Source organism: Amblyomma americanum, chromosome 4 (assembly GCF_052857255.1).
Source record: "Amblyomma americanum isolate KBUSLIRL-KWMA chromosome 4, ASM5285725v1, whole genome shotgun sequence".
Taxonomy (NCBI): Eukaryota; Metazoa; Arthropoda; class Arachnida; order Ixodida; family Ixodidae; genus Amblyomma; species Amblyomma americanum.
In genome coordinates, this window is record NC_135500.1 from 62,942,985 (window position 1) to 62,969,029 (window position 26,045).

The 26,045-nt window shown below is 48.4% G+C and overlaps 1 protein-coding gene across 1 annotated transcript in view; it reads right to left on the bottom strand.

The window, feature by feature from the left end:
• The window catches only part of LOC144129524 (glutamate receptor-like), a 43,194-nt gene extending 24,384 nt beyond the window's left edge, over nucleotides 1-18,810 (bottom strand). The window contains exons 1-4 of the mRNA XM_077663679.1: nucleotides 18,800-18,810; nucleotides 13,984-14,074; nucleotides 9,280-9,441; nucleotides 3,400-3,577 (exon numbers count right to left, since the gene is read on the bottom strand). Of these exons, the coding sequence (XP_077519805.1) occupies nucleotides 3,400-3,577; nucleotides 9,280-9,441; nucleotides 13,984-14,074; nucleotides 18,800-18,810 (442 nt within the window). The remainder of the gene's footprint in view (nucleotides 1-3,399; nucleotides 3,578-9,279; nucleotides 9,442-13,983; nucleotides 14,075-18,799) is intronic.
• Nucleotides 18,811-26,045: the final 7,235 nt, after the last annotated feature.

Genomic DNA, 26,045 nt, shown 5'->3' on the forward strand with positions numbered 1-26,045 from the left:
ACAAGCGCCGCCGCTCTGCTGGTTAAGAAGGCGCCATCTGCAGGTGTCGATCCTCGACGGGTGTAGTTGCCCTCTGCGCGGCGGAGTTTGTGCCACGAGCCGGAATAATAGGAAATTGCGAATCAGGACCTTGCAAAAGCGGGGCATCACATACGATCTGTGTATTGTGGTTATTGTCTGGTAAGGTGGCAGCGAGCGTCAGTGCGCTTGTGGGCACGAACTGTGTGCCCCGTATGGACACTTACAGCTGTGACTTCCACAGGCATGTAGCTGAGGTGAAGACCTCTTAGCTAGCCATCGCACAAAGTGACTGTCGAATTTTGATGCACATAGTCACTTTCACCTTCCCGAAAGTTTTGGGGCTTCTGTCCTTACTTCCAAGATCACCTGGGTAACAGTCCTACACGTCTTACATTGAAGATGCATTAGGCCTGTGTCGATGTGTCAACAGTACAATGCCTAAGTACGATCGGGTCCGCAATACTCTTAAAGGCATCGGCTCATTTTGCTCTTAATAACTTGCTAGCCAAAATCCTACCTCAGTCAACGATATCCGCACCACATGTCACCGTCTTGACGACCTCCAATTGCTCCGCTTGCAAGACGCCTGGGACCCCCGCCTTTCAACCGATGTGGACTTGCGCTCTCTCATTCGCTCCATCATCCGATAGGAGCTGCACGGCTCCACCTTACCGCCGGTGGAATCCCATCAGCGCCGGCCTTCGACCTCGCCATTGCGTGGTCTCATCAAGGACGAGCTCACTTCCGTCACTCGCCCCTCGGCACTCGAACCATCTGTACCTCTTTGTGTGCCCACATATGCCCAGGTTGCTTCGTCTCCTGCTGCTCCCGTATATCCTTCACATTCGCCGCCCGTCCAGCACACTGTCGCCTCTACGCGACCCGAAATGTATCCAGCGGCTTGGCGGCTGCCTCCGCCTCGTCCTATCTGCTGCTACTGTGGAACTCGTGGACACGTTGCCCGCCTTTGTCGTCGGCGTCAGCGCGACGAGTGTAACCAGTTTGGTCACTTCCACAAACGCGAAACCTACTCATCGTATGGTTACCGCCCTACTAGTGCCGCTCATGCTCCTCATCACGACGACACGTACTCATCGTATCCTTACCGGCCAACGTTTCTTCCGAACGATCCCCAACGCCGTGAAGTTTTGCAGCCGCTTCATGACGACCCCATCGCCGGCCACTTATGATTCGAGAAAACGTATGACCGTATCAAGCGCCGTTTCTTTTGGCCTGGCCTCTCAACCTCTGTTGCCAGATATACGGCATCTTGCATCCCTTGCCAACGCCACAAACGTTCCACGTCTCCTCCTGCGGGCCTTCTGCAACCTCTTCCCTGTCCTTTCTCACCCTTCCAAGTCGTTGGGATTGATCTCCACAATCCCTTACCACTAACGCCCTCGGCCAACCGTCGGATCGTCACAGCCATCAAACACTTAACGCGGTACGCGGGAACAGCCCGCGTTCCGTCCAGCTCTGCCACCGAGATCGCCCATTTATTCCTCAACGCCATAATTCTGCTCCATGGAGCCCCACGTGTCCTTACCATTGACCGCGGCAAGTCATTCCTCTCCAGCGTCCCTGCCGATGGTCTTGCTTCCCGAACCGTCCATAAAACAACTTCCGCCTATCGCCCCCAGACCAATGGACTCGCCGAACGGTTTGATCGCACCTTGTCAGATATGCTGTCCACGTACATCCACCCAGACCACACCAACTGGGACTTCATGCTCCGCTTGGTCACCCTTGCCTACAATACTGCCGTGCAACGAACAACCAGCTTCTCCCCGTTTTTTCTCGTGTATGGTCGCCCCTCTACCTTCACTCTTGAAGCATCTTCTCTGCCCCCACAACCTCTTCCGAACTCTCCTATGACGAATTTACTTCCCGTCTTGCCTACTGTCGCACCATTGCCTGCCTGAACGCTGACGCCTGATAAGCCTCCCGGAAAAGCACCTATGACTTCAAACACCGTGCAATGTGTTTCTTCCCTGGCGGTGTGAAGTGTTTCTGGGGACTCCACTGCGCACCCACGGCTCGTGCGAAAAATTTCTCAGCCGCTTTATTGGTACTCGAACAAACGTCTCTCGTGAGCTATCGTGTTGTCCCTGCCCATCCTGGCAATGACCGACGTTGTCGCGGTGTAGAGATTGTTCACGTGTCGCGCTTAAAGCCATTCGCTCGTCGCCCTACTTCGCTCTAGCGTGCGCCCGGGCCAGTAGCTTTCGTCCGTAGGGGGAGAAAGTGTAAGCACAGTGCGCGACCTTCGTCTTCATGTGTACATATTCATCATCACCATCACGCAACTTCGTCTTCGGAGAAGTGGCCGCCACATTTGCGAGTGGCAATAACAGCTCGCTCCGTCCACGGTCTCACACTATACATTATATGAGAATACTTGCTAAACGCACGTCACCCCACTCTTACTGTCCTATATTTTTTCCATCTTGTGGTCCGGGCCTGCGGTCACTTAGTGTCTGCCCTTAGTGATGTTTTCACGCGCCATTTTCAGGGTTTCTCCGCCTGTCGTGAACTGTGGCTCCTTTTTCCAGACTTGAACATTATTTTAGTTTTCGTTTAAATTTTTAGACCCACCGTTCCACTTTGCCGGTTTCTCTCCTCAATTCTCTGCTATACGTCCCATGACGTACGTTGGCAGGGCAGTGTCGTGAGCGAATCGGAGATTCCTAATGTATTCTCCACTAACCTCTATCCCAAGCTCCTCCCAAATCCAGTTCTCTGAATAGTCCCTGTAAGCACGCGGTGATTAGTAACGGGGATATCGTTTGTCTCTGCCTGAGAGCCTTCCTTAATGGAATTTTATTACTTTTTCTACGGAGAACTGGCTGTGCAGCCGCTATAGATGTTTTCCAGTGCGTTTACATATGCCTCTTCGACACACTAGTTCCATAGGGCTTGCATGACTGCCAAGGTTTCGTCTGAGTCAAATGCTTTCCTGTAATCTATGAAAGCTGTATTACGGGAGTTTGTTAGATTCTGCGCATTTTTCTATCACCTGATTGATGGTGTGAATGTGGTCTATTGTCGAGTAGCCTTTCCTGAAGCCAGCCTGGTGCTTTGGTTGGCTGGTGTCTATGGTTGCGGTAATTCCACGGGCTATTGTCTCAGTAAATATCTTGTAAGCCACGGACAGTAAGCTGTCTAGGTCTATATATTGAAGTCTTTTACATCGTTTTGCTTACGGGTTAGGATAGTATTAGGGTTCTTGGAAGCTTCCGGTACGCTCGAGGTATTGAGACATTGCGTATACGGGGTCCTGGAACAATGTCCCCACCGTCCTCCAAGGCTAAGAAGTCATGGCTGCACAGTATCGTAACACAGTGGCATGCGACGTTTCGGAGCAAACTGCGTTCTCGCCTTTTCCCAGCAGGTTCTCGAAGTACTCCCAGGAGTGGAGCAGGAAGCGCTCGGCGATGTAACCGCAGCGCCACCGCCGCTCCCCGTGGCCCGTGCCCTGCCGCCTGTCGTAAAAGCGGTCCAGACCCGTAGAGAGCAGGGACAGGGTCATCATGGCGAAAACCACGCACACCCACACCTGCGGCAAACACGCACATAATTGGCATTATCGCACTTTGAAGCGCATGTTTTCTTTATTCGACGAGAGTGGGCGGTATACATGGGGCAAGCGGGGTTAACAGTGCAGGATTTCGGCGTAACTTTAACCTAGGTTCGAAGATGTACTGCTCGTTTACGCGCTACTAAAACAACTATACTTGTCTTGGCGCTCCTCTGCAGTTAATGGGAGCAATATTCAATGCATTACTTACATGGTGTAATGTAAAAAAATATTTGAACTACTCGATATGCGTGGAAGGTTTCAACCAGGTGACTGCAGAATGAAAAAAGAAGCACCTGCAGATAGTGCGAATTCAGAAAACTTGATTTTACTCGGAACGTTTCTTCTAGGCTATGAAAAACCAGAGGCGCGCGCAAGTAATGACAGCGGCTGCGCCAATGTAGGAGCGTGAATGCAGCTGCCGGAAAAAGTAGGCAAGGGTTTTTCAGAGCAGGCTGTCGTACCACGAGAATCATTACTGTTGCATGGTTTGCCTAATGAAGCCTTACAACTTTCCGTCTTATTTGTGGTTTTTCACCCGTCGGAGGCGTGTGGAGGATTAACCATTTAAAAGTTCGATAATAATTAACTAAGGTATTAAAATATACGAGTACTCTGTTCTGCTAGGCAGGCGCCGTCAGTACTACGAGCGTTATCTTCGTTCTGTGTTCTTTGAAATTAGAGTTTTAGTCACGGGAAATGTCCTGCGTAATTGATCATCATGAGAATGAAGTCTCCTTTTAGATATGGCGGGGTATAATTTAATGACATCAGAGGATGAATTGGAAAGAGATCGGAATATGGGCAGGAAAAGGACTAGAGGGTCAGTCGTGAGGGCATTGAATTTATTTGACGGTACAGAGCGCGAGAACAGAAGGAATACAATAGAACTAGGAAAAAAACCGTCAATGCGGAAACGTAGCTCATTGAAAGTAAAAATGGTTTTACAGGCAATACGAGACATCGCGAGATGGTACGTGAGAGTTGTGGCACCAAGCTGAGAGGAGAACAAATATGGCAGCATTTTTAAAGAGTCTAAGGTGGGCTTTTGGCAAACTACTTAACTAGCAATGAATTATGCTGTGCCAATCACGCGTGAAAGCTGAGCCAACAATGAAGAATAATTTACGGCGGGCGAGTCGTGCTAAGGTTGGGCAGATATAGTGCCCATGTTGGCACCGACAGCCGTACACGTAGTTAATGTGTGGGCTGTGTTCGCTGAAGTTGGAAAGTTGGTGAACTCGTCGAAGAGTTAAAACTGCAGTGTCCCCGGGAGCATCGAAGCGGATTTCCTTTTTGTGGCTCATTGGAGACTCTTAGAATTGCGCGCGCCACCACTGCTAATGCGCAAATCGCCTTGGCATGAGATGCCAGCCAGCTGCGCTCACCCCTGCCGTGTAGGGACCAGTCACCACGTGCGCACTGGCGGCATGCGGTACTCGGTAACATAACCATTGCCGCTTCGTAAGTAGGCTGCTGCACACGCTCGGCAGTGATGCAGGCAGAGCACCCTCTACAGGGAAGCGTCAGATTACTTGCTTTAGTTGCAAGAAAGATGATAAATGAGTTGAGAACGAGATTAATACCACCAGGGGGACTAGAAGAATAAAGCTTATTCTGTTTCACTTCTATTCTTGCTCTTTCTTTGTCACTGTCCGAAGCACCGCTTCCCCGTTATCGCACGGGTCCTTTCAGGTGAACCGAAAGAGCAGTGCCTCGACGCTGTCTTTTCGCTTTCATCGAAATGCGGGAGGCGTGGCCTCGGTTCTAACCCGGGATCTTGGGCTAAGATCAAAAGTCCCTGTACCCCCGTGTGCAGTATGACAGGGAACAACCATTGTGCGCGAAAGGGTGAATTTCCTGGTTATTTCTCCACTAAAGTTGAGGGTGACTTTTGCATATTAAAGCCAAGAAAAAAAAACTTGTTACAAAATGAGTAAACCTGCCTGTCGTAAATAATAATGCGGAAACCAATAACTGAATGTTCATGCTATGTTCCCCTCATACTGCACAGGGGATACAGGTAACAGTAACGCAACACACCATCAACATTCAGCCAATGAATACTCCGTGCACGTTAATAACAAATACACTTTTTTGTTTCTAAATACTTTTCCTGTAGAAAAACAGCATACAGAGAAAAATTTCAGATTCAGTGCAAAAAAAAAATTGCGATTTGCTTTGGTCTTCTTCTTCTTCAGTGATTGTTGGGAAGGATGAAAAGGAGGGAGACACGGGCTTGTCTACTGGAGGACTAGCCTCCACGCCCACTGCCGGCGTGTCGTAGAAAGAGGAGGGGAGGGGAAAAAAGATTGAAAGGAAAGGGTAGGCGCGCAGCCGCCATCATCCTGCAAACCGACTGTGCCCTTTTATATTAGAACTGCCTGTAGCTCCTATCACGGCCCCAGAAGGCCAGTGTCGTCCAAATATTTCAAACGTTATCCTGCTCCCCGCGTCGTAGTTCATGGGCATATAAGATTTTTTTTTTGTTTACTGCGATGCTTCAGATTAGACTGGGGACAGCACATCCTGCTATAGAAAGAAAAATTACCATGATAACATCATCGGCTTAACAATGACCACTGCTGGACAAATGCCTTTCCAATATCTCTCCAGCTGCGTCAGCTGCGGTGTCGCTGGCTCACAGGTGGATTAGAGGAATATTTAGGTCATGCGTAATAATTCCCTAGTGGAAATCTGAAATCAAATAGGAACGAAATCGAGCTCGGAGGCACATGCGATGCGCCGAAAAGACGGCCAATGGCGATGTGTAGGGCTGATAGTGGAGGAGAACGTAGGAGTTGAGTCAGTTGTAGATAGTGTGATTAGGTAGTTGGCAGGTATAAGCTCTCCGCAGCTAGCACAAGACAGGAGTAATTGACGTGCATTAGGGGACGCCTCTGTCCTGCTGTGGACTTAATGCCTATGATGAGGATGGTGATGAACCGCAGCCGAAGGAATTGCCGACACGAATAAGGTTAGAATAATTCTGCCTGCGCATGAGTATTGACACAACGACCAGGGCGCCGCAACCACCATGCCACCGCAGCTAGTTGCTGTGGGATGAACCGAGAAAACTGGAAAGCGGGCGGAAAAATATTGTGGGGCAATCAGTACGATTGATTCAGAGGAAATGCGAGGGCATACTTCTCTACCTTCTCTTCCTTTGTGCTATCAACCTGCAGCCTGGAGCGGCAACTGTACCACTGCCGGTATTTGTAACTTCACTAAGACAATATCATGCCTAGAACCCAATCATTATCATCTATCAGTGAAGTGTCCTAAATAAGTTGCTAGCGCCGGTGTCTCATTAGAGCCATTGTTTCACTATAGCCGACGTTCTGTTCTAACCTGTGTTATCCGGGTCAACCGGGGGAATAGGCGCTGCCCTTTAACGCCACCGTTGGTAGACGGAGGATTCACTCAGACGCCAATGCCGGACGAATCTCGCCGTCATAACCCTCCTAATGCTCTGGTATTTAAAATTTGATAGGACAATTGCCACCTCCAACGGGAATTTCAGTGGCAGCTTTGAGTGTTGCGTGTAGGCTGCCGGGAAACACGTGAGATAAAGCTGCAGACTAAGGTCACGATGATGGCATTTTGGTCGTTGAAATGCCTTGCGAGGTTTGAAACGCGTGTCTTGCGCAAGTTGCCGGCACACAGTGCTTTGTCTCATTGAGTTTATGATGTCCTCCCTCGGTAGCCACGTCATGAGCTTGAGGATACCCGCGTCTACGTCATTCCGTCTCGGTTTCCGCGGCACGCGTACTGCTGCATTTTGAAGGGCTCGACCCTTCCGTTCGCGATCTCATGCCCGTAGAAAAGCTTGCGCGTATACAGGGCCGTTCTCTACATGATATATGCAGCAGTCACTAAAGGCGTTTATTACCATTGCGGCGTATTTTATCTCTAGCGCGTCATCTCATAGCATTGAACGATGCGCCGAGGAACAACCCGCTCGCTTCGATCCATAACGCGATGTCGTTTACAGAAGTATTTTGTGAGTTTAAATTCACATTTAATTAAGTCTGCTCAATAGAACTTTTGATAATAAACTGACTTGGTATTGAGGTTTTCTATTGAGTTATCATAACAAATTGGCCGTCACGTTCTATTTCAAATCCAATACACAGGGGCAATTGTGACTCAATTGAGTGGTTCTGCCAAGTGTTTATAGAATGTAGAGCGAGTCTCTTCACTCACTCTGCTAAGTGGTAGCAGCCTACATCCTGGAAGTGGTTGCAGCGTACATCCTGGTACAAAAACGTTACCAGAACGTTATAAAATTATTTATTTCGGTAATTAGTAATATTATATCCATTCCATAACCTTTCTAAAGCATGATGCACGCGCTCCAGAGTTACGCTTTTAAGCTTCCATAAAACCAAGAACGTTTGCGCAACTTTCCCTTCAACAGCATTTCATAACTGGGATCACCAAATCTTACAGCATATATCGTACCTTGTGCCAGCCCTATAGAAACGGCAAGTAATAAGTTCACGAAGACGGCTGAAGGGTGCTCCATCTGGCATTAGTCGTGAGTTCTTAATCAGCACTGATTTAGAAAGGAATATCAGGGCCATTGCCATGTTTTGTGAATGGCACAAACCACGAGATTTAATTGCAATATTATGTTAGTTGGAGTGAGTCCTTAGTGCACGAGCAGCAAAATAAAAATGTATAATTCAGTACTCGAAATCGATGCTTGACGTAGTCTTCTACATGTCTGGAATGCTTGCCCCCCCCCCCTCTTTGCACCAATGTTTCAATGCATCAAGTGAATGTTTCATAACTATTAATGAAGCTTTCTAGTTCAGACGCTACTGATCAGCTTTTTATTGAGCGTCGTATGCAAAAATTGAGCTCTAAGGAACTAGTTGCCGAACGTAATTAACAGAGATTCAGCTGACTCGTAGGCTCAAATTTAAACAAGACTCACTTGGCCTGTAATCAGTTGGCTGTCTTATGGCTCGTATCAGTAGGGAAAGTTTTTACTTAACCAACGAGCTCAATGAAGTTTGAGTTCTTATAGAACTGTTACAGAGTAGAGAAGGACTCAGTAAGCGGTCAGTTGAAACTTAAGGTGAATTTTTGCAAAGGGTGTCGCGGCTTCTGGCATTTCTCGCCAGATATCATGTTCGCCTCAGCCCTCCCCACATTTTTCTCTCCCTCGGCGTGCTTTCTCCTTCCCGCCGCGCGCCTTTCCTTTCCGTCTGCTCTCTCTGCTGTGCAGACGAGATCGTCGACGCACTGATCTTGGGGAACCGGGCATAAACAGTCGTCACTGTAAAATTATGCAGGCCGCAGAAGGCGGAGGAGGGATATGATCAACAGGCATAGCTGGAGCACACTAGCCGCAGACAACTGGGTAAGGTGGAAAACTTGAAAGACCGTAACGGGGGAGGTAATGTCGTTGCTTTCGCGGGAATGAAGTTACCCATGATGCATTCGCAGAACTATGAGTTTACCACAAGCGCAGTAAGAAAATTGCAATTAAAATTTGGGCGCTGTACTAATAATAAGCAAATGTCTGTCACAAGACAAATCAATAAGGCTAGCTGCTTCGAGCTTAGTGAAAGCTCTGGTGTAGGCAAGCACGAGACTAGACGTCGTTCGTTGGCACGAGAAGCGGTGTTGCTTCATCGGAACCGTGCATGCCACCAGGGCGGCGCTCGCACCTGCCAGTCGAAGGTGAGGACGTAGGCGAAGACGTTGGCGCTCTCGCTGCGCGTGCGGCCCGCCAGGATGGAGATCTCGTCGATGTATACCTCGGTGGTGGGGTTGGCGATGCTGTTGCGGGCGTTGGTTGGAATCATCAGGCCGAGCGCAAAGTCCCCCTCCTGCGCGGAGATTCACCCACTCACTCTCGCATTCTCTGACTCATTAATTCACTTCGTCGCTCCATCAACTCACCAACTCGCTCATTCACTCGATTGCTTATTCATTTACACTCATTTGTTCATTGCTTCCCATTTTGACTCAACGGAAGTTAAAAAGCAATCCGTCACAGGTGTTGCACTCAGAAAGAAAAAAAAAGGCGAGGAAGAAAGTGAAATGTAAAATTTATGGGGACTCGTAATTACGTTATGCGCTGCCAATCCGATAGAATTAAAAGCTGACAGTGCTTTAACGTCCTGTTTGCGTCAATACTGCATGGTTGTGTTTGCGGACCCCTACAGGTCTGTCTGCACACAACCAGACATCTATTCGGTTTCCCTAGCTGCTGGTTAGCTGTTTGCTCGAATGTGTCAAGAGGCGGCAAACGCGGACGCAGTGGAGGCACAGCGAAACGTAAAACTATCACTTCTGGTCTGGTGACGTTAGTTTTGGTCCCAGGAATTTGGTGACCGAGGTTATATTTTTTTAAAGTGATGGCGTTAAGGCTCTCGTCTGCTCTCGTTTTGAAAAAAAAAATCGAGCGTAGGCGTTGTGAGCGAAAAACTGTCACGTGACCTTGTGACGTCACCACAACCTGCCCACCTGATGGCGAGCAACTGCCCATCGTTGCAGGTGGGAGTTAATGATTGGTCACGAGAGGTTGTTGGCGGAGAGCAATCTGGTCTACAAGCACTACCGATGGCTGTATTTGCAACATGCACCTGCCAGAGCAGTGGGGCGTCGCTTAACCGCTGTATCGCTGTGGTAGTATTGGTACGAGGACTCCCAGGGATCCATGAGTGTTAAGTAGGGAATGCCCACTTCCGCACAAATGGGCATGTATGCAGAACCTAGGCGAAGTGATTCGCAAAGAGGACTCCAGGCCGCTTTAGGGAGCCATTAAGGCTATCGCGTCATAAACACTAGGGCGGAGTAAGTGTCTCCTGAAATTTTTTTCCCGATGAGGCTTCTAGTTCTGTCGCGTTAAAAATGCAGCTTATAACGTCGGCAGTAGGCGCAAGCGCATGCAATCACAGGAAGGGCGCAGTGCATGCTAGGTTGGCTCATCATTGCTTATAGCCACGTTCAATGACGGCCGGTCGGGCCCCCCGGCAGCTGGACGTGCTGCCACCCGTATCTGATTTGCGAGGTGGGCGGCGTGCTAGGCGTTTTTTGGTGCTTTACTGGCTGTCGTCTTGAGCGGCTTGTGTTTACCGTGCTGTGCAGCGCGCTCAGTCTGCTTCGCTGCTGGATGCACTGCAGTGCTCAGCCTCTCTTCGGCCTCAGCGACGCCTTCTACCTTTCTATATTCTCACTTGTACGGCTTCATTTCGCAGCCCCGGCTGCAGTACTACAGCCGCCGGGCATTTAAAAACGCGAAAACAAGAGTTGAATGATGACAAGAATGACAATTTCGAAGACGTGTAGCTTTAGATGCTGGGGTGATGGCCGAATGGCCTATAAATAGGGGTGTGCGAACATTCCAAACCATCAAATAGCGAACCTCATATCTCTTCTACTGGATTCGGTGAACGAATAAAATATTGATTTTTAAAAATTATTTGAGGCCAACAGATGGCGCTTTCAACTTTTTAGTTAGTTCTCGAATAATTGGTACGAAATAGGGAGACGGGGCCAATCAAGCTGCTGTGACTCGTCTTTCATCCCGTCTCCCCCATCGCACCTTGACCTGTACTTGCGGCGGAAAATAAGCTCGGAGCTCGAATAAGGCTAGATGTATTTTCTCCTGCAACATCTTCGAAAACAGAGCCCACTCCGCTGCCGTGCAGCCTGCTGCCGCGATCATGTCTGCGTGAAACAGAGTCCAGTGCCACAAAGCGGTCCATTCGTGTGGCGGCGACAATAATGCTCATACGTGGCCTCCGTGATCGGATGACGCGGCAGGACTCAGTCAGGTTAGAATCCCCGCGTTAATGCCCAATTTCGTAGTTCATGGTACATACGCAGTTCTCTCCCCTGTCATCCATTGAGATGCGGCTCTAGTTTATTCGCTGTTGTTAACCAATAAGAGAAGGCAATTCTATGCGTACGACATGACAGTCATAGAGTAAGTATACTGACTCCGTGTTCGTACCCCATCAGAGGAGATGAGTGTTGCGTATACTGACCTCTGTCGCATGACCTTTCGTTTTGCATGAATATTCGCACAAGCACTGAATATTCATAAAAATATTTCATTGATATTCAATCTGGTTTTTAGCTGAATTGTTCGATTCGGTTTCAAAAAAGTAATATTCGCACACTCTGAGCTATAAGAGATTGAAAAAACAGCTTTGATGATTGAACCGGCGCTGGTTCGAATCTCACTCGGGGCTGCAAAGTGGTAGTTTTCTTTTTCTGCCTGACGCCAGTCGGGCTTAAGTTTTCCGAATGTTAGAGAACGGTTGGATTTCGTGTTCGGCCGCAGGGTTGCCGCGGTTTCCAAATGATGTTCGGCTGACTTTTTCTAGAATCGCAGCTATAAGTATTGCATGCTTACTACAGCAGAAGTGCGAAGCGAACACGCAGGCCGGCAGAGTAACGTAGTTAAGCGACGTTAAGGGAAACAAAAGCACTGGCTACATGTCGAATTCACCACATCGGTAGCGTTGTGAGAAGCTTTGTAAACTACGAAGTCGCATGCTGGCGACGACGTGTAATGTCTGAGGGACAAGCACGAACAGACAAACCCTTTGCAGGACTAACTTGTTCTCCCCTATGCTCCTTGGTTTCGGTGACTGTTGGCTTTCGTAAAATATATGTCACAACGAGCACCTCTTTGCATTCCCCTGTCTGCTGAATTGTTCTCGCAAAGAAAGACGTCACCAGGAATTTCGGGCAAACGCTTGTAGTGTCCTTGGCTGCCACTATAGGGCGCATGACTTTGAACATTCAAAAATAGGACGTTAATATCCCCGGTGACGCGAGAAAGAGAGAGAATGGACGAGTGGGTACAGAACAGAACATGAGAGGCCGCTAGGCTTAGCGGGGGTGGCTGGGAGCTCTCCCGAATTGGCGGTAATGAGAAAGACACTAGGCAATTGCGTAGCCGACAAGCACCGATGCCGCTTGCGCCATCGATCCAAAAGCAGCGGCCTATGCTACCTAGTATATTTGTTGCAGGAATGCTTTCGACCTTCACTGAGAATCTGCCATGGGCGTTTGACGCGACAAAGCCAGTCTTTGCAATGCGGTCTGAAAGATGGTTATTGGTGTAGCCGGCCTCTGTTCACTACTCAACGCTAGATGCATCTGGACCGGTGAACTGTACCTCACAAATGCTTGCGTGGATTTAAAAAAGCGCAAAAATTCGTGTTCGGCGAAGAGCCCGCTGCTCTGTTCAGAAAGTGAGGGTGAATGTACGGTCTGAAGCTCATGTCAACGCATTGTTCACCTGAAGCAAAAAAAAAAAACATGCATTCTGCCCTGCCCTAGGCATAGACATATCCACATTCTTCCTAACAGGGAGCATACGTCTTCCTCAGGGACAATGCTATATATGCCACATTCACTTTATATCAAGTTCCTATCTATACTTGTAAATATTTCATTCGAGTTTGTCGCCTCTCTAGTTTCAGTTTATACAGAGAGCAGTGGGCCCCGGGAAAAAAAAGCCGTATCTTGACAAGCTCCCGAGGCCCACAATATTCAGCAACAGTGGCGCCATTGGTCACATGCAAACAAGAAAGGCATACATAAACCTAAGCCATAATTCATAATCTATGAATGAACAGCGGAAACACAAACTAAGCGCGCAATACAATGTGGTGGATGCCGACTTCGGTTCTCCAAATCCTAGCTTGTTTCAATATTACTTTGATGCAGTGCTTGATCAGCATTCAAGTAATTTGCACTGCTCATACATAACATGAAACGCCAAAAGATATATTATAGATCTTTCTTTTAGGCACATAATTGGTTGTTAAATGTATTCTTTTTACAAGTAATCTGTGACGTCTTTGTGCCAGGAATAGCTAATTGCGGCACCATTACTATATGACGACGGATTGCACAAGGTGCGCTATCCAGCTGCAGATGTCGACGGACGTCCCTCTGCTCGCGATTAGGGACTACGTGTTGCAGAGCCTGAAACATCCAGTTGCAGTTCTCTTTTTTTTTGCTTTGCTGAGCTGGTGAAACATTGTTTTCTTTAGCTTTGTTAAAGAAAAGCTATTTTGGGCTGGCCAGCTTGAACAATGGGGCACGTTCGACTCAGATAAGTAGGCGGTACACGTTACTGTCTACGTCGCCCGTGTTCCATTGTTCAGGTTGGCGTACCCAAATAAAAGCGAACCATCTAGCTTGCTCGCGTGTCATTTAAAAAAAAAAAGAACTCGCTCGACGAACTTATGCATTCGTATTTTCATAGCCTTCAAAGTCAGAAAACTGAAATTCAAAGACAAAGAATAATGGCCGCGTGAGCGGGCTTTAGCGACTTGGCAAGCACGCAAGTCACGCCCTCTAGTGCAGGCAGTAGAAATGGCGGACAGCATGCGAGCACCGACGTCTCTCTGCAGGGATCCGATGAGGCCGGTCCAGGAGCCATTGGGATGGCGGATGCCCAACGTCCGCTCGGGGGCGAAGTTCACCGTGTAGCTGCACAAACCAGGTTGGGGCAGACAAAAGAAGTGAGAAGGATCATATGCAGGATATGTTGCTGGGCTAGTTGGTAGTTGTCGAACATCTGCAATCGCAGCACTGGCAGACAAGGACACAGAGAGGACACACGCACACACACACTTGCGCTGAACTGTCAACTTTATTTTGGGCATGTCTGATCCGTGCCTTATATTTAACATAACAGAAGGGCATTAACACGCAAGCGCATCTACTACACAGATATGAAGGGGACAATCTCTAGTAGCCGCGTTTTGATAATGCATTCAGGGAGTGCTCGATCCCGACAAGAATAAAACCAGCACGAAAAAACGCAAAGTGGCCAAGGCTGGGTCAAGGGGCCTGTTCAGTGGGCTTCTCCCCTCGGCTGGTCACGGACATTGAATGAGCAAGATTCTGCGGTCGGAATGGCAGCACCAAGCTCGCCTACATCGACGACATCTTCGACTGCTTGCGCTCACTTCCCCAGCTGCAGCCGCTTCGCTGAAGAAATGGCGCGACCTCTCGCGCATAACAGACGGCACCACCGAGTTCCTGCGGCAACAGACACTTCGACATCTCCGGACACTCGTGCCAACAAAGCACCCGGCAACCAGCAGCCAGGTTCCTTTTGTAGGAGTTGCCAAGGACTGCCCCAAGGATGTCCAGCGCTTGCTCGGACGTGGCCCCAAGTTTTCTACTGAACCGATTCTTCCCGCCCCGGATTCGCAGGATCTGGTCAGGGAAGTGTCAAAGTCAGCCCCTATATATGTTGGAACAATATCGCTGTGTCTCAGATGGCGTAGACGTGCTCATTCGCTGTGGCTGGAATAGGAAATAGCCTCCTGTTGAAAAGACTGTTTCCTATTTGAAGAAAAATAACCTCTCTTGCTCACAGCTGACAAAGAAGGAGGCTTTGCCGTCATGCCAAATGATGTGTAATCCGAAAAAGCTAGCGCAGCAATTTACTCTTGTTTCGAGAAATGCAGTGTTCGTTTAACCAAAGTCAGAAGTGCAGGCATAAAGTTTTGAGAGTGGTTAAACCTAGATAGGCTCTCTCGTTCTATCAGTGACAGCAGCAAGCTTTTTCACAGCAAAAACGCACAAAGCTGAGTGCCCGTTGCGAGTCATCGTCTCAGAAAAAGATACGCGGCAGAAGACCATTGCAACTTTTCCCCAAGCTAATCTGAAGCTGCTGGCAATAGATGACCCGCTTCTAGTTAAACATTAACAAGACGCCATTCTTTTCCTGCGAACAAACCAGAGTAGAGCCTTTCTGGGTTTTTCCATCGACGTTAAAGACTTGTATTACTCAATCCCTCATGATGAGTTGCCCCGATGTGTTCGCGAGTGCATTGATCAGCACGGCAGCGTGGCCTTCCAAAATGCCAGCGGCATCTCAGTTAGCGGCTTTTTAGAGCTGTTATCCACATATCTGAAATCCGCTCACACTGAGTGGAACGGCTCGCGTTTCATCCAAAAACAGGGCATCTGTACCGGTTCTTGTATCAGCCCCATCTTGAACGACTTCTACCGCGCCAAGCAGCACAGAGCACTGAGCACAATTCTTAAAATCTTTAGGTACGTGGATGATTGTCTTGTTTTATTATACAGCCACGAAGATGATTCTCTGCAGCAGGTTGATTGTGTGTTGGCGATTTTCTATGAATGTTTATCACCCCTGATTTTAACCCATGAGATCCTGAAGAATGGCTCCATTCGCTTTCTGGAGCTCAGGTTGCAGTTTTCACCAGAACACGTTTGCTGGTCTTTTGAGCCAACGGCCAACAATCCTATCTTACCTCAAGACTCCGCGCATTCGAAGTTAATAAAGAGAAACGTTGTTCAAGCCGCCTTCAATAACGCGTTAACCAAGTCTTGTCAGAACTCTCTAGAATAAGTTTTCAAAATCAAGCCCAGAGAATGCTTCATTCCGGATGCCCGGCGAAGCTTCTCTCTTCAATAGCCGAAAAAAATGCTCAGTGCCATGCAAAGCAACAAGCCCACTACGTCCAACGAAAGAGATCCGAAGAAAAAACTGGCAGTCATTCCGTACATTCGCCAGGTTTCCCACAATTTAAAAAGAATTGGGAAAAAAGCAGGAGTGGAAGTTATTTTTTATGCTCCGCATCGCCTTTCCAGACTGTGTAGACGCGTAAACAAACCAACCGAACGAAGGAAAGAATGCACAATAAGGCATAAGGACCGCTATGTCTCATGCGCCACGGGAGTTGTCTACTCTATTGCTCTTTCCTGCGGCAAAGAATACGTTGGGCGGACAGGTCACTGCTTGAACAAAAGACTGCAGGAGCACAACTTGAACGTGAGAGATAAAAAAACCAAGCACCTTGGCCATCCACTGTCGAGACTGCTGACCCTGCAAGAGCCGCCCTCCAATCTTTGCGAACACTAGAATCTTAGCAAAAAACGAAAACCAGTTAACTCGGGAAGTAATTAGAGCAGCCATCATTGGCAACCTGAGAGCAGGCTGCGTTAGCGTGCCCTCAGTAGCCCTCCCCTAAAAAGAGATCACATACCTGTCTGGGTTAGTATGATTGTACCGCTTTCGAAGCCACCTTAACCGTTTCGTCACCCATCTCAACTCTCATCACATATTTTTGGCTTGTTAATTGTTGCCTCACTTACGTCATTCATTTACCTGCTCTTAGCGCCTCATTCAAGCCTGTCTTTTTTACCTGCTTTTATTTATAGCCTCATTAAATTTTTTTGGCTGTGTTAATTTTAGCCTGCATTATTTTTATACGTTTTTATTTTTTCATGTTTTTTTGCGTGTCAATTGTTGCCCCACCTATGCCAATTTTTTTACTTGATTTTATACCAATTTTTAGCCTGTTTTTTAATGTCTCGTTTTTCCCCGCTTATGTTTATGCTTCGCTTCTTCCTTGTTACCGTGTTTGCTGCGTTGGCGTTTGGCTTCTTGACCCAGCCTTGACCACTTTGCGTTTTGTCGTGCTGCTTTTCTTCTTGCCAGGACTCCCTGAGTGCATTATCAAAACGTGGCTACCAGAGATTATCCCCTTCATATCTGTGCAGTGGATGCCCTTGCGTGTTAATGCCCTTCTGTTAAATATAAGGCACGGATCAGACATGCTCAAAATAAAGTTGACACTTCAGCGCAAGTGTGTGTGTGTGTGTGTGTGTGTGTCCTCTCTCTGTCTTTGTCTGCCAGCGCTGCGATTCGATGATAATAAGGTTCAGTTGCAAGTGAACGTATTTTCTTAATCACTTTACACATCACTTATTCCTTAAATGAAAAATTGCTTCCGACCGCGGCGGCTGCGTTTCGATAGACGCGAAACGCTAAGGCGCCCGTGTGCTGTGCGATGTCAGTGCACGTTAAAGAACCCCAGGTGGTCGAAATTATTCCGGAGACCTCCACTACGGCGTCTTTCTTCCTTTCTTCTCTCACTCCCTCCTTTATCCCTTCCCTTACGGCGCGGTTCAGGTGTCCACCGATATGTGGCAGACAGTGCGCCATTTCCTTTCCCCAAGAACCAATTTCCAATTTCGAATTATACGTTCAAGTAGTTCGCACCAAAAGCGATCGCAGTGAACATTATATTAACTATTTGGGCAGAAATTAATCATTGAGCCACAACGTTGTCGAAGCCTTCAGTTAAGATGTTTAGATGTATGATAGTCAACTGGCTGTACGAATAAATTACAAATATTCAGATATTGTCATTTCAGCGTGAGAAAAGTTCGAGATGGGAAAAAATGTCACGTGAGCCTATAAATAGAGTGGTACGTATGTTAACTCAAGTGCGCATACTTAAGAGCACACACACGCGCGCGCGCGCGCACACACACACACACACACACACGCACACACGCAAACACAACACACACACACACACTAAGGCACCCTGGATTAGTGACATAACTTATAAAAAGGCTGCAATTATGTGTGAGGATAAAGTTTTTCTCGAGTACCACCTGCGATTATTCAGCCAGTCTTTCATGATCGCCACCATGCAGCAAAACGCACACGGAGCTTTCTTCATGTGGCTCTTGCGCTCTGACTCGGGCATCATTACTCTTTAGGTGCGTTGTGCATTGTACTGCTCATATTTTGGCGCACTTTTCTTTTTATTTATATCGCTTTTCGCCTAGCAAACAAATGCATTTTTTGACTGCTGCTTGTGCTGCTTATTTTCCGGGACTTTTTTGGACAATCAATTCAAGGATATTACTGCATGGTTTTCAAAGGCTATGATAGATTATCGAAGTGTTTCGTGCCCCTTTTGTGGCTCCAGATCACGCTATGCTGGAAAGGAGGGTCGTTCAAGCAGCAGGCTTAGCCGGCACTTACACGTGGCGATGGGCAACGGGAGGATGGCTCTGGCGCGTTGGGACCGGCTCGCAGTGCCGTTTCTTTTCAGCGGGACGACCTTACCCTTCGCCGATGAAGCCATGTTTAGTGACAATTGTTTTATGCGGTTATATTTGTGGACACCATATGGCGTTCCGGTGGCCTGGTTATCAGTGCTTTCTGCAGGCCACATGACTGCAGCAAAAAGCCGGCGAGGAGTTGGCTAATGCAGAACCGGCTTCGACATCTCCAGTGTTTTTATGAAGTGATGGCTGCCATGCACAGCTCCTGCACTGTTGTCTGAGCAAAAGATCCTGACAAGGGCAGTAAATAATAACGCACTGCTGCAGTATTCCAAACTTGGGCGCGACGAGAAGGAACACCGCACTCACTTGAAGCGCATGCCGTGCGACAGTTCCCGTAGAATGTCGCCCAGCAGTCCCCGGATGTGCGTACCGCCCTGGCTTGTAGTCGTGAAGACCGCGTGCGGGTCGTACTGCGGGAAAAGAAAGAGGACAGTGTCACCCGAACTCATATGAAGAACAGCTGCACAGTCGTTCAGATGGTGACGCTTGTCGTCGACGCTGCCTGCATAAAAGTGAGCTCATCGCGGATGAAGGGCCGGAGAGTTGGGTGTGAAAGGCGCGCGTAGTAAAACAATAAGGAAACTAGCGCCACTCTGCTTTGTACGAGTTCAGCAGTGGCAGTGAGGATGAACATGGCAGGAAGAAGCCGTCGTTTTCACACCGACGTTCACAGCCAGCTTGGGGATCAGGAAATGAGGTGCGTTTCTCTTGCAATTTAGTTAAACGAAATATAGCTCTGCCAGCCTACGTCACCGACGCAGGTGTGGCTGGTGTGGTGGCAAAAGCATTTGGCTGCGGTCAGCGTAGTGCAGCAGGCGCGACAAGTGTCGAGGCGGCTCTAATGGCGAGAATAAAGGCCGCTGGGAAGCGAGAACTTACAAGACAGGTGAGGAGTCCATATGGAATGGAATTGAAAACGTTATTGCTCCATATCTCAGAGAGATTAGCGGCGGGCCGGTGTCTTCATGTCGTGAGACCTGGCCGCTTGACAAGGTCGGCGACCCTATTCCAGGGCACCGCTGAGTCTTGCTGCCTCGCAGGCGTGCTGCACAATTGCCCGTTGGGCTGCGAGCTCGCTGCTGGTGAGCAGACCCTCCCATTGTTTCGCACTTGTGCTATTTACTTTATGGAATGCGAAATTACGCTTGCATTCCCACGTGATGTGCTATAACGTGGGGGTTGCCCCGCACCACGGGTATTTATCGCTGTACTGGGTAGGGAACATTTTGTGTAGTGTGTGCAGGTTGAAAAATGTACCTGCTTGCAGTCTTCGCCAGCTGACTGCCTCGTGTTGTGTGAGCGATGTGTGGGGTGGGGGAGTATTTAAGTCTCCGTCCTCTATAGTGGTTAAGTATTTCTGCATACGTCGGCTCCACAGTTAAGGGGGCCTCTAGGGTTTCCGACTGCTCTGCTCAGTGCGTGAGTTCGCGAACTAGGCTGTCCACCCTTGAGTTGCCCTCTATCCCGGCGTGTGCCGGCCGGTATGCAGAATATCCTGTGTTTTATGTTTTTGTTACGAGGCTCTTTTTCGAGGAGGATTCTCAGTGCTTTCTTACTAACTCTGCCTTGTGTGTAGTTCCTACATGTTGCTTTGGAGTCTGTTAGTATTATCAGAGATTTGTTCCTACGGTAACCTTCAGCCGCCGCTAGAGCTACGGCGACTTCTTCCCCCTCCGTTACCGTGCAGTTTCTCAGGGTCGCGCAGCTAATTGGTTCTTCCGTGTGGTCTACCACTGCCGCCGCGACTCTAAACATTCTAGTGTTGCGGTCCCATGGGCATAGGGCCGCGTCTGTGTATATTGTGTTTTCTAGTGTGGCTAGGTGTCGTTCCGCGTAATCTGCTCGTGCCTGGCTTCTGGCGGCGTGGAGATTCGGGTCCATGTTTCTCGGTATGGGACGAATCTCCAGTGTCTGGTGAAAGCTGTCTGGGGTGCTAGCTGCCTGATCCTCTATTCCGTCTGTGTTATGCCCTATTCTTTTTAGGAGTTTGCGGCCGGTGGCAGTCTGCTGGAGCCTGGCTATCTGTGCATCCATTATACCCGCGGAGTCGATAATGGGTGATCGTACCCATTAGGCCGCTGCCATTTACGCGGCGTTGTTTGCAAACAGGGAAAGTAAAGGTCCCGTCCTTTTGTTAGCGTGCTTTTAATAGGTGTGCTCTTGGCACCGACCTCGTAGTTTTCGCGGACGCGAAAGCAATCTGAGCCTGACCTTGAGCTTGCTGACACTAGGGTGCCTCGATGCTAGCGTCGCTTTTACATTTTGAGCGGAGATAAGATTTCGATGCCTGAAAGCAGTAGTGGACGATTTCATGCCACAAACACTAGAACATGCTGCTTTCCGCCAAGATATTTCGGTGTTGCGAAATTGATCCTGTGTCCCACAAAGGCGCAGAAGTCGCCATCCTGTTTTCTGTTCAGTTTCACTGCCTCTGGAAGATAACACAATTGCTTAACAATCAGCAGTTCTCACACGTACCCAATTTGTTTTAAGCGAGGAAATAAGAAGTAGTAGTGGTTTATTTAAAATCAAAATAGGACTAAAACGAAAAAAAAGATCGGTGCCGCCAGTGGGAGCTGCTATATATTAAGTACCTGGGCTACAGCCGTGTCATGTGATTAATGCAGAAATGTGTTCTTGTCCTCCACCTCGAAATTTCTGAGCCTGAAAAAAGCCCCCTCTTTCTGTATTCATCACCGCAGTCGTTGTCATCGAGTGGGACGCATGGTTGTAAGGCGACGCCTAGTGCATCGAAACGCCTCTCGGGCGCTCTGTGAGCGTCTCTACATAGGCAGTGCTGTGGCATGTTGCAAGTTGCGCGTCCGCGCCATAAGTGTCGCCACGGTCGGAACGATTGCAGCGATCCTGGTATCTGGCAGCAAACGCGGCTGGAGTCAATGACACAACGCGTCTGCGCCGCCAGTGCCGCCGCGGGCAACGCTGCAGCGCAGTGGCAGCAGACGACAGCGACCGGCGCAAGCATAGCGAGCAAAGTTTTGAGCAATTTATGTTTTTACCGCCAACTCCCAGGCACCGCCACCGTCGCATTTCAAAATCGTCCCCATTGGCTCTACGGGAATGTCACACCCTTGACATAGGTCATAAGTACTCAGCGTGATGGGTATACGTATTGTATGGCAAGTCACTTGGACCGTACCTCCGAAGGAGGTGCTTAAAGAACAGATGGAAGTGCAGACATCCTCACCAGCCTGGCTACGCCCACTGCAAGGCAAAGGCCTCTACCATGTCTCTCTGATAAACCATGTCTTTTGCCACCTGCGCCCACCGTATGCCTGCAAACTCCTTAATCTCATCCGCCCACCTAACTTTCTGGCGCCCCCTGCAGCGCTTGCCTTCTCTTTGAATCTACTCTGTTACCCTTAAGGACCGGCGGTTATCTTGCCTTCGCATTGCATGCATATTAATAAATATATGACTATTCACTTTCGTTCTAGTGCGGATTGAGAGCGCTAGCTGGTTTCCCCTTTTGCTTTGCGATTAATGAATTTCCGATTTATTGTTTTGAGGAAATCGCAAATTTGATTTGTATATTACTTTCACGGTGGCTTCTGCCTCGCGGGCCAGAACATGAGGATCCTATAGAGTGTCTTTCACGAAAGGCTTCGGCTTGGCGTGCCCATACTTGAGGACCTCACCATTTTTTACGGGCATCTTGGAGCTATACCATACAATACTATACAATACCATACCACACCATACCATACCATATACAATACCATACAATACCATACCACACCATACCATACCATAGCATACCATACCATACCATACCATGCCATAACATGAATTTATACCGCAAGACTGAAGGAGCTGACGCCTTCACGAGTGGACACGGCGTCAGCGTCTCGTAGACTACGCCAAACGAAAGCGGCGTCAACACAAAATATATTTGCAGTTTCAACCACCTGGGGATCTTTAACGTGCGCTGACATCACACAATAAAAGGCGCCCGTGTGCTGCGTGACGTCTGTGACCGTTAAAGATCCCCAGATGGTTTAAATTACTAGGGAGCCCTCCACAACGGCATTGCTTTCTCTCTCTCTCTTCTTTCACTTCCTTCTCATTCCTACTCTCACGACGATGCATACTCTGATTTTCTATAATGCGAAAGCATTACAAGTCCCATTAAGAGAAAATCCGGCGGCTTTTGTGTTCGTACTCCATCGCAGATGTTGCAGAAAATCCCAGCGATCGCAAGAAAAATACAATGACGTAATCAAGCGGCTGTATGACGCACACAGAAAGCCGAGCACCGCCACTTCAGACGTTAACATGTTGTTCGTCAATATTGCAGCCAGGCTGCCCCGGGAAGCCCCAAAATCAAGGAAGTTAAGATTTTGCACACGCGCCCTCGGGTTTTTTCTGAAAACGTTGCTGGTGAACGGTGTCTCAGTCCTTCGTTCCGTTACATATTTTTGGTGGAGGTGCTGGGTGCTTTCCTGGCCTGTGTCGCACACCCCTCCCCGCACCGCGGATCTCAGGCTTCTGCCGGTCGACACACCAGCTCACCGAGTCAGTCGCTGAAACCTAGGACTGCGCCCTGAGCACAGGCTATTGGAGTCTACCTCGACGCCTGCCCCTCGACCAACCTTGCAAGGTACAAATTATTACAACCTCCAGGACTTACAAGTACCGAAGTTCTATCACGGCACTCGGCTTTAGGCCGTGGAAAACTGGTTCGTTCAGTTTGAACGCGTCGACTCGTTCACCAGTGGGACGACGCCGCGAAGCTGCAGAACGTCTTCTTGAGCCTAGAAGACGGCGCTCGTACGTGGCACGAACACCGTGAAGACGTTTTGATATCATGGCACGAGTTCCGCCGTCTACTGCAGGAGACATACACTTGCGCGGATCGTCGGCAACGATAGGAGAGGCCTCTGCAGTCCCGGATGAAGATGCCCAACAAGACGATCACCATGTATGTGGAAGGCATGACGCGGCTCTTCCGGTGAGCTGGCTCAGCCATGTCTGAAGCCAAAAAGCTACGCCACTGAATGCGCAGAGTAAGAGAACAGCTTCTCGCTGGCCTCGTGCAGCTGCAGCTTACAAGTTTCCAACACGCGACAGCAGTTCACACACCCGCAGGTCGTCCCGCAGGCTTTACGTTCATGAAACCAATGCTCAAGCAGACGACACAGCAACACACGATGAGGAGTAAGAGTGAAAGCGCAGACTACGATTCTGTGCTGTATACATCGCGTTCCTATAGTTTATAGCGATGAACTGTTGGCGAATTGCAATTTTTTCATTTATTAAAAATAATATGGTATGGCGGGACTTCACGGACCAGGTTTATTCCGACCCGCTCCAAGAGACGCACTCCTAGCGAACAGCTCAAGCGATGACGATGAGTATTGAGAGCTGAATGACGATGAAGTCGCAGCCAGGCAGGTGAAAACGACGAAGGTGCATCCAGTGCTGACAATACACTTTGTCGGTACCGCTTACTCTCTCCTTCGGTGTGAGTGTTAGAGGTTTTTCATTGCATAAATTTTGCAAATACCTCCACAATTACATAACAGCTACCGGCAGACTCCCTTCTAAACTGCATCTAAAATTTCGAATTTAAAACACTTTTTAGTAATGTTCAAGTATTCAATTCTCTGATCTTCTCTGCCATTTTTTTTCTTTCCTCTTTAATTATTCTGATATATCACCCGAGGCACAACCATTAGCTTGGCGCCAGTTTACCCAATTCTTTTGGCTCTCCTCACTGAACTCTAGCCTATCCCCCGTCGTGGGTATGTGCCATGTCACTAAGGCAACAACAACAATATATTTCTTGAGATACAGAACGCCAAACGTGCGTATTGAATTTTTTCTAGGAAATGTAAGCGTTACTTTTCTACTTCGGGCTCTTACTGAAGAAAAACTTTCCATACACGATTTTAGTTCCGATACCTGGGCGCCGCCATGGATGGATACGGCTGAACCCATTAAATCGGGCGGTGGCTCAAGCCACCTAGTCATTACTTATGAAATTTTATTCTTCTCTTGATTTTAGCCACCAATCAGGTAACCTTCGCTTGGTTACTTCTACCCGCTTAAAATCTACTTTCCCTTCACTGTCTTTAAACCCCAATGCCTTCGGTAAATCAGCCCCGCTGCTTTCCACTGTACGGTGAAGCGGTTTACAGAAAAGTATCAAAATCAATGGTTCGACGAAAGTTCGTCTGGTCAGGCGTTGTATTAAAGAAAAAGGAATGCGGTCACTGACCATGTCATGAAATTCAAAGACGTTTCGGAACCTCGTACGAGTTCCTTGATCACTGAGCGGTACAAGAAATTGTCGCGACTTATATACGTGACACGTGGCGCAATGAGCGTGCGTAGATGGGTGGCATGGTTCCTTGCACCCGGTTCATGGTAGCTGGTGTCGATTGTATGATTAGAGATTCCATCAGCCGCTGAGATGACACGTTCCTTTCCTTCGCGATGACAGTGGCGTGTTCCCAGTCAATCGTATGAGTATGCTCTTGCACATGCTCTGCAATGGCGTTCGTCGTGTGATTATTATTTCTGACGTCACGTTTGTGGTCGTTAAGCCTTCTGGAGAACTTTCCTGTTTCGCCAACGTAAACCTGGGGGCAATCAGCACATAGGATCTGGTAGATGACACCTGGAAATGCTTCAATCGGCAGTTTAGCTTTCACGTTCACGAGCTGGTATCTTTCACGTTCACGAGCAAGTATCAAGTGTTCAGCCGTTTCCTCCTCCTCTCCGCATGCAACGCACAACGTGTCTATCTCAAGGTACCTGACTCTATATGTCTTAGTCCGCAAAACTCCCGTCCTGGCCTGAAACAACAAAGAGCTTCCCCCACAATTATCATAGATATTTTCTTTGGCAATTTCCTGCTTAAAAATCTTGTATGTTCCCAGAGCTGATTTGGTCAGCATCCCTGTTTTCCACAAAGCTCTCTCTGTTTCTTTAACGTTTCTTTTAACTGATAACTGCTGATTTGCCCCCTACTGCTGTCCAGATATTTGCTTGTCAATTTTCTAGTCCGTTTTCTCCATTTCGTATCAGCATTCCTTATATACAGGTATCTGAAAACTTTCCTAGCCCACTGCTTTTCCCTCATTTTTCTCAATCGCTCCTCAAATGCTATCTTACTGCTAGCTTCTCTGCTCTCGAACGACGCCCGTCCCACATCACCTTGTACCCCCTGATTTGGTGTATTGCCACGTGCTCCCAAAGCTAGCCTCCCTATGCCACGTTGTTTATTTCTAACCTTGCTTGAACATCTGGTCTCAAGCACAGGACCGCATTACCGAAAGTCAGGCTAGGAACCATCACCCCTTTCCAGATCCCTCTTACCACTTCATACCTATTGTAATTCTACAGTGCCCTATTTTTCATGACAGCTGCATTCCTACTACCTTTATTCATTACATATTTTTCATGCTCTGTCAGACACTCAGCACCGTTATTTATCCACACCCCAATATACTTGTACTCATCCACTATTTCTAGCGTGAACTCCTGTATTCTATACTCGCCGACCTCATCATTAAATATCATAACTGCA